This window comes from Ostrea edulis, chromosome 5 (assembly GCF_947568905.1).
Source record: "Ostrea edulis chromosome 5, xbOstEdul1.1, whole genome shotgun sequence".
Classification (NCBI taxonomy): domain Eukaryota; kingdom Metazoa; phylum Mollusca; class Bivalvia; order Ostreida; family Ostreidae; genus Ostrea; species Ostrea edulis.
Window position 1 is genome coordinate 66,154,042 of NC_079168.1, and position 9,062 is coordinate 66,163,103.

General features: G+C 35.8%; 1 protein-coding gene across 1 annotated transcript; it reads left to right on the forward strand.

Moving 5' to 3' along the window:
* Nucleotides 1–3,133: 3,133 nt before the first annotated feature.
* LOC125649836 (uncharacterized) lies at nt 3,134–5,188 on the forward strand. Its single transcript, XM_048877657.2, has 4 exons — nt 3,134–3,151; nt 3,700–4,240; nt 4,359–4,463; nt 4,645–5,188. The coding sequence occupies exons 2-4, from the start codon at nt 3,702–3,704 to the stop codon at nt 4,796–4,798; spliced, it is 798 nt and encodes a 265-aa protein (XP_048733614.2). The 5' UTR covers nt 3,134–3,151; nt 3,700–3,701; the 3' UTR covers nt 4,799–5,188.
* Nucleotides 5,189–9,062: the final 3,874 nt, after the last annotated feature.

Consider the following 9,062-nt stretch of genomic DNA (forward strand, 5'->3'; position numbering starts at 1 on the left):
AGTGGACATTACGTCACTCTGTTAGAAGAGGAGGACATTATGTCATTCTGTTAGAAGATACAGAGAAGGACATTACGTCATTCTGTTAGAAGATACAGAGAAGGACATTACGTCATTCTGTTATAAGAGAAGGGCATTACGTCACTCTGTTAGAAGATACAGAGGACATTAAGTCACTCTGTTAGAAGATACAGAGAAGGACATTACGTCATTCTGTTTGAAGATTCAGAGAAGGGCATTACGTCATTCTGTTAGAAGATTCAGAGGAGGACATTACGTCACTCTGTTAGATGATGAAGATTCAGAGAAGGGCATTACGCCATTCTGTCAATCTAATTAAAATCAGACTTCTTAGATCCGCGCCGTATACTTTGCGTAAGAAGATCTGACATAACCCGATTAGGGGTCATGTTCAGATAAACTTTATATCAGCCAATCAGCGCGTCGTCTTTGAAACCGTCGGTGTTTACAATTGAAGGAAAACGGCTGCGATTGTTTGGTTTGAAAGAAAACACATCACAGCTAGATGCGACATCACAATGCACCGTTTACGTCGACTGGCTTTATATTCCTCGCGTTATTTAAGTAAACCATCTTGAAAACTATTCAAATCGTACCCATCCCTATTCACACATAAATCGCAATTGACAATTAATTTAATTTGGGTGTATTTTATATCGTACGTTTTGTTGTTTGTATGAACGGAATAGATTCGGCATTATTGCGAAAGTTTAGAATTCCTTATGTGAGAACAACAATTTTATAGTGTGCAGTAAACTTCGTGGGAAAGCGTTTACTACTTGTTTACGAATTGCCGGGAACCCCCTGAATGTATACAATCGGAACACCTCGCCCTTTCCTCCGTTCCAAGCAAAAGGTCATGCGGACATGACCTCCTATGGGGTTATGTCAGATCCTATTATAGCGATTGTGAATGTATCCTAGGATCTGATTTTAATTAGATTGGCCATTCTGTTAGAAGAGAAGGACATTACGTCATTCTGTTAGAAGATTCAGAGAAGGGCATTACGCCATTCTGCTAGATGTCGATAAGGCCAATACGCTATTTTGTATTGTGTTTGGGGTTACAGTGATGACCAATACGTGATTCTGTTAACATCCCTCTGCACTCTATTCAATGATACAGAAAAGGCAATTTGATGCATCACTCTATACTCTGTTGATACAGAGAAGAGAAATACGTCATTCTGAATCCTGTATAGAGATACAGAGGAAGGAAATGCGTCATTTTGTACTGTATTTGAAGAAACAGAGAGGTACAATACATCATTTCATATTCTGTGTGAAGAAACGGAGAAGGACAATACTCATTTTATATTCTGATTAGAGAAACGGAGAAGGGCAATACGTCATTTCATATTCGGGTGGAAGATGCTGGAAAGAGCAATACGTAATTCTGTACTCTGTAGTTTCATAAATTGATGGTGGTTTAGAATATTCAGGGGACTGACCATAAAGACATACAAAAAATCGTTATAATTCATACCTATGCTAAGAGTTTGCAATGAACCAAGTTGGACGCTCATGTAAAAGTGCAACGCAGTAAATACACTCTTTGAAGCAACTGTAAGAACATATGTGCGATGCATTCATCTATTTTGAAGAATATAAAAAAAAAAAACTTCCAGCCATTCAACCATCTTTGAATTCTCTCTCCCCCCCATACTGATTTTGACTACGGATTACTCCGTTTACCTGGTCAAGATATAGGGGTCGTGGCGAGTGTGACCTGTCGACAAGGGATGCTTACTCCTCCTTGACACAAAGATCTCCATGTTTGTCCTACTCTCAAATTTGTATTCTTTCTAGGAGTTGTGGGATTGATCACTGTTCGTTATCTTCACATTTTCATATTCTGAACCACTTGGGGAACATGTTTACCAACTTTGTTGTTGGATAAAACACATGCATTTTGGAGAAAAATTGAAAAAAGTATATCAATCAAAAACCGTAACACTGATCGCCCTAAGGAAGACACATCCACTAGTATGGTTACTAGACGTGCTGATGACATAAAGAAGGTGAAATTGAAACGTTTATTAGCTTATTTTATAAGCTTCCTTTTACTTGATGCTTCTGCTGAGAATTCGTGCAAGAACACGTGACGTGTGTACCAGATAGAGAAATTGTCACTCCTGAGTCCATTAACTTACAAAGGATATAGCAATCGTAATCTGTGTCGATCTTGCCCAGTAAATTCAAACTTTGTCATCTTAATTTGGATCGACCTTACTAAGTAAATTCAAACTTTGTCATCTTAATTTGGATCGACCTTACTAAGTAAATTCAAACTTTGTCATCTTAATTTGGATCGACCTTACTAAGTAAATTCAAACTTTGTCATCTTAATTTGTATCGACCTTACTAAGTAAATTCAAACTTTGTCATCTTAATTTGGATCGACCTTACTAAGTAAATTCAAACTTTGTCATCTTAATTTGTATCGACCTTACTAAGTAAATTCAAACTTTGTCATCTTAATTTGTATCAACCTTACTAAGTAAATTCAAACTTCACCATTGTATTTTGTTGATCTTACCCAGTAAATACAAACTTTGTCATCTTAAAACATATTGAACTTACTAAGTAAATTTAGGCTTTGTTGTCGTATTTTGTATTAACTTTGCCCAGTAAATCTAGATTTGGTAATCGTAACTTATGTCGATCTTACCTAGTAAATACAAACTTTGCCATCGTGATTTGTATCGAAATTACCCAATAAATTTAGACTTCACCATGATGTACTTTAAAAATGGTCATTGTATAATTATCCCAGGGTTGTCATATTTTTGCATGATGCTGTAACTTCGAATTTTTAAACACATTGACTACACATCGTTTCAATACTTGGCCAAATCATGACCTCAGGTGTCTTGAGTAATTAATTCTGACGACTACTCTGTGGCGACTTTTATACTTGTGGTTGTCATCGCTGAGGTGCAGTTTTTCTGCAATACACACATGTGTGGAGAATTAAACATAATAACCATATTCGTCTACACAATATGCCAGAGGACAAATCGGTGTTGGCGGTTCTACGTCAAGCCATCAATCTAGCGTCATGTGGCTTACCAGCACAAATTATAAATAAAACACAGCTTTATTTAGTGGACACCTACACTTTACGCAGGTAAGTCTCCCCTCACATGAAATAGAACATTGTCTTGGTTTTGTATGTTTTGTAATATTCTATTTATATAAAATAATTAAGATATTTGTTTGACAAGTCATGCTGATATTTTTTTCCTGCATTGTGAAAAAAACGGGGGAGAGAGAAACGTATTGTTATATCTACAATGAAATTTTATATAGTGCAATTTAAAGTCGTTTGTTTTAATAATGAAATTTTTTGTATTCATTTCAGATATAACTTAAGAAAACATTTCATTTTTTTCTCTAAATTTCGTTGTCAAAAATCCTTTTTGGATGAAATAGAAATATAGAGAGTTCCTAATGTAGACGAAAAGTTTTGTTTCGAGTGAAATTAAATGGAGCGGAAAGTGTTGTTGCATGTATAGTACGTAGAATTGACCATCACAACTCAACCAATCAGAGGCAATTGCGTGGTGTTTACAATGAATGTATACCCAATTGATTAATCATAAACTCGAACGGAAATGATAAAAATATTTTGTTGTTATATAAAAACAAGAATTCAAATTACTTATTGCATTTCAGATATGGACTTCAAACATATTTCCATAGTGTTCATTTTCGGGATTCTGTGGTTGGACAGTTCGACATCACAACGGCCGGGAAGATGGCCGAACTGGAAGAAATTGAGGAACACACGTTTTCTGAAAAATGTAAAAAGGATAAAGTACGGACAGCCTGTATTTTCCCCGCGAGCAATGGGACTCTTACGAAAAGGCTGGGGAAAGAAAAATATACACAATAAACTAGATAAAGCTTTTGGTAGATGTGATGTGCCTGACCAAGACGCGGTGAAGACTATGTTTCCGGGGTTATTTCAGTCGGTTGGTGATATTAACAAACTTCTCGAGATGCAACAGAACAAAGCAAAGAAACCAGCGTCACAGGCGGATTTTAGTGGTTGGCATGCAGTACCGTCCAGAAGAATCCATATTCCAAACACAGTATCTGTTTCTCCGGAATCTATCTCACAGGTAGCCTCTTCTGGTACTCCAAGTGATGGGAAAACGCCTGCTGGGAGTTTTAGCCGGAGACAGGATTCGTTCATTTGTAATTGTTGTAAAGTGTCAGTACTATTCTCTAATGCTTTACTTTGAATAGTAACATGTGTTGACTTTCTTATAAATTATTCCTAATTTCCTCATGATACATCATATTAAACGATCTATCTAATTTCGTTTCAGAGATCGATATTTTGAGACTTATGAAAATATAACCGTGGGCACTATAACGTATAACGTCATTAAACTACCAGGCGAGGGCCAGTTTTTCGCCATAGAAAGATGTCCGTAAGTCTACATTGCAATATGAAGTAGAGTCTCAGTCAGTCTCAAGCTTACTTTGTGATATCGCTATCTAGAAACTGTTGTGTTGCTTACGACCTTGTGCAGAATGAACACAAATACATATGAAATTAGAATTTGAATCGGTTAATTTCAATTAATTACTTCTCTTCTTTTATTTTGATAGATCGGAGCCACAGTGCCTTTTCGGGGGTTGTATACAGAGATATACTCGACAACCCATTCTCATTTGGAACGATACCAAGCCTTATCATCCTCCTCTAGATTTTGCCCATTTTGACTTTCCGACCCATTGTGAGTGGGCTAATATCGGGCAGTGATGAGTGATAAAATAGGTCGAACGCAGTTCATTGCCCACTCGGCAAAGAAAGACTACGTGAAAATCAACGAGAAAACGTATACACAAAGATACAGTGCATGTGTTCTGAAACATGGGAACTATAACAAAGCAATGCAAGTGTGGCTGTTTAATACGGTTTTCACGGGTACACTTTTTACTTATACACTGTCACTGTAATCAAGCCAAAGCAAATGGAATCTACTATCGGACATTGATAGTAGTGATTATAAACCATACCTCGAATGATTTGGCTCATCTCTTTTTGTTGTTGGTACATCTATGTGCATTAGTTAGAATAGTAAATAAAGCAGCTAATTTATGTAAAATTTAGATATCTCTGTGAAATTGAATAACATTCATTTTACATTTTTGGTGTTCTTGTTCATTCTACCACGGTTATTGCAAAGATCAAAGGAATACCGCGGTCATTATTCTGCGATACACCTTCATTCGCAATAACCGATTATGAGAAAATTGATACATATCTTGCTTGCACTTCGTGTACAACAATAAAGTCGATAACTGATAATTCAATTTTATAATTAGGAATACATATACGTAACAATGAAAAATAAACAAAACTGTCTGTGTGTTCGGGTCAGGAACAGTTACTGCTCAGAATTAAATGAATTATACGCCAAATTAAAGATGCAATGGTTAAAAGCTGAATTAGATATAATTGGCGACAGAACTTCATCTCTATTATGAGTTCTGTCGAAGATTATGCCAGACGATGGGCTAAATATGAAAAAGAAGAACTTGATACATTGTCAGAATGGGTTAAAAGCATAAGAGGGATATTAAAATCCCGCATTAGACACATGAAAACAAAAGTACGTACCATCTATCCTTCTGTGTTTAGTAAACCAGAAGTGATAAAAGAATTAGATAGGTTACATGAGGAATATGTTTTGGTTCCAGCTGACAAAGTTAGTAACAACATTGTCTTTGTTTGTAAGGCTCATTATTACAACTGTATTTTAAACGAACTTGGCATTAATTTCATTTTTGGTAATCATACATATACTCCAACTGCTCTTTCAAAAGATGAAATTCTTCAAAACCATGCTTCAGTTTTAGACACATTTAATATCTCAGTCAATGGGTCGAATGAATATGAGTTACCGTACCTATACTGGATTCCTTAACTATATAAAAACCCTTACAAACAAAGATACATTGCTGGATCCAGTAAGTGCTCTACCAAGCCCCTATCTTTGCTCCTCACGAAAATGTTAACAGCTGTGAAGGAGAAACTTCGAACTTACTGTGCGACTACATATGCCAGAAGTGGTGTTAATCAAATGTGGATTCTAAAAAATTCTAAAGAACTTTTAGTAAACTTGAAATCGCAGAATTTTTCCCAAATCAATAACATTAAAACCTATGACTTTTCAACACTATACACGACCATTCCTCATGATAAATTAAAGACTAGACTTTTTGACATCATAGACAGTTACTTCTTCAACAAAAACGGAAAACGGAAATATTCATATCTCGTGATCAGTCATTCAAAAACTTACTTTGTTAAACACCACTCTGATTCCACGCACAAGTACTCTGAAGTTGAAATAAAAAATATACTAGAGTTCCTCATTGACAATATCTTCGTGGTCTTTGGTGATCAGGTCTTCCAACAGTCTGTTGCAATTCCCATGGGCACGAATTGTGCTCCTTTGTTAGCTGACCTGTTTTTACATTCATATGAAGCAGAATTTATTCAAAAACTTCTACGTGAGAAGAAAAAATCTCTCACTGTGGCCTTCAATTCGACTTTTAGATATATCGATGATGTTTTGTCTATTAACAATGATACCTTTCATTCATATGTCGATTTGATATATCCCTGTGGGCTCGAAATAAAGGACACCACAGAGTCGTCCACTTCTGCTTCATATTTAGATATTCTATTGAAAGTAGACATTAACGGCAAACTGGCAACTCAACTGTATGACAAACGGGATGATTTCAGCTTCTCCATCGTCAACTTCCCATATTTATGTAGCAATATTCCATTATCACCTGCATATGGTGTTTATATATCTCAACTGATTCGATATGCAAGAGCTTGTTCTGCGTATAATCAGTTTTTAAATCGAGGTAAGCTACTGACAAACAAGTTGATGGTACAGGGATTTCAACAGTCTCGATTGAAGTCGGCATTTCGCAAATTCTATGGTCGTTATAACGATCTACTTCGTCAGTACAACCTCGCATTGGGTCAAATGCTGTCTGACGTGTTTCATACCGATTGTTAAGCCGTTCTTGGCACACTGATTTTGACTGCGGATAACTCCGTTTACCTGATCAGGATATAGGGCTCACGGCGGGTGTGACCAGTCAACAGGGGATGCTTACTCCTCCTAGGCACCTGATCCCACCTCTGGTGTGTCCAGGGGTCCGTGTTTGCCCAACTATCTATTTTGTATTGCTTGTAGGAGTTATGAGATTGATCACTGTTCGTTATCTTCACCTTACATAAAGGAAGGGAACAAGTGGTGACTGGGTGTATGTTGCATTGTGTTGGAGGAGAGGTTGAACACTGGTTGTGTCGTAGGAACGGTGGAATGCGACTCGGCCCCATTTTAACATCAAGTAAAAAGCCCCACACTTCTTCATCTAAATCGCCTTAGTTGACTGAGCCTCATATAACGGAGTTCAATTTCATTAAAAAGTCGCCGCTCGCTCCGTCATGTTATCGACATTACATACAGGGAATTAACTTGTGCAATATGTCTACTTCTATCGGTCAGTGCCCTTCGTCATCAAGTTAACTATTTTGCCACGTCATCACTAGGCCTATATGTTTTGCTTCTTTAAATTAATCTGTATTTTATCCATATCTTTGGTTTATTTTTGGTAGCAATAAAAAAAATCAAACGATTATATTTCGTTTACAATGCTTGTGTGGTAATTCCAGTTCTATAAATAACGTTCAAATTAGAACGGGTAAGACGCATGACGCATTCTAGAGAAAAGTGCAGATGAACTCCGGACGAAATTTTTTGACTTAAGAAATCAAACGAATTTTTCATCCAATCAGCATCGTTGTTAAGTCATTACTTTAAGAGTTATTAAATGATATGCGTTTCTTAATTTATCCCAAAATCAATCTCTTAAATATCATTATAAGGTCACAGAGAGGATAAATAAATAAATAATTAATACTAGTCAATAGTGATATCAAAATTAAATGTAATATGTACTAATATCACAATATCAACCTTAACAGATTTGGGTAAGCTATTACTTTGAACACAAAAAAGAATTTCTCAAGATGGATTATTGTAATTTGATCAAATTCTTAATTACTGATCAGCCTTTAACTCATCCTATCTAATCTAGACAGAGGACGTTGCGGGACTTTGGAAATTCCTTCCTCTAGAAATTAACAACAAAGGGAAAAGACTTGTGCGTGGTCGTTTGAATCTAATGCCTTTATTTATACATTGTCTTTTACATTAGCGTTGAAAATGAAATTAACATGAGGGTATCATACTTCACGATAACGTCACCTTTTCGCATAACAAAGCACTTACAGTCACGTGATCGTTGACTAGAATCCATTTCAAAAAGTTTTAGATACACAAACACTGCCATTGTGTCCTGTGTCAGGACAATCAGGTATGGACTGCAATTCTTTAGGTACAGTGCTCCTAAGATCTTAAACTCTTTGCCAAATGAAGCTAGGGATCTTACCACCTTAAATCACTTTATAAGTTTTATTTCCACTTGGCATGGCCCCACACGTAACTGTAAATCACGCAAATCTTAGGTCCAGTGTACGTAGCTTTATATGTTACTTCTGCTCTTTTTATTTATGCATCTTTTATGTGGTGTTTTTGCATGGCTCAGAAAATCTTTCTTTTTCTAGTTTATTTTCTTAGTGAATTCTGCTTGCAGTAAAATTTTAAATATTTATATTATCAATTTACTACCATTATTGATTTTAATCATATTCAAATTATGTTCATTAAATTCTTATTACTATTCATCCGGGTTTTTTTTTTAATTTAAAACAGTTTGTGCTTTTTGCATTATTTGCAACAAAAATTGCGAATTTGTTTGAATTTTACTGCTGATTTTTATATACAGCCACTCTTGCTTGTAGTATTTATTTCATCCTCTAAATCTTATGCCTTTGTATCTGTATATTCTTGCATGAAATGTTTTTATTTTATTTGTATTCTTTTGTTAATCTGTGATATGTCTGTGTATATGTGTACATGCATGCTATGTGT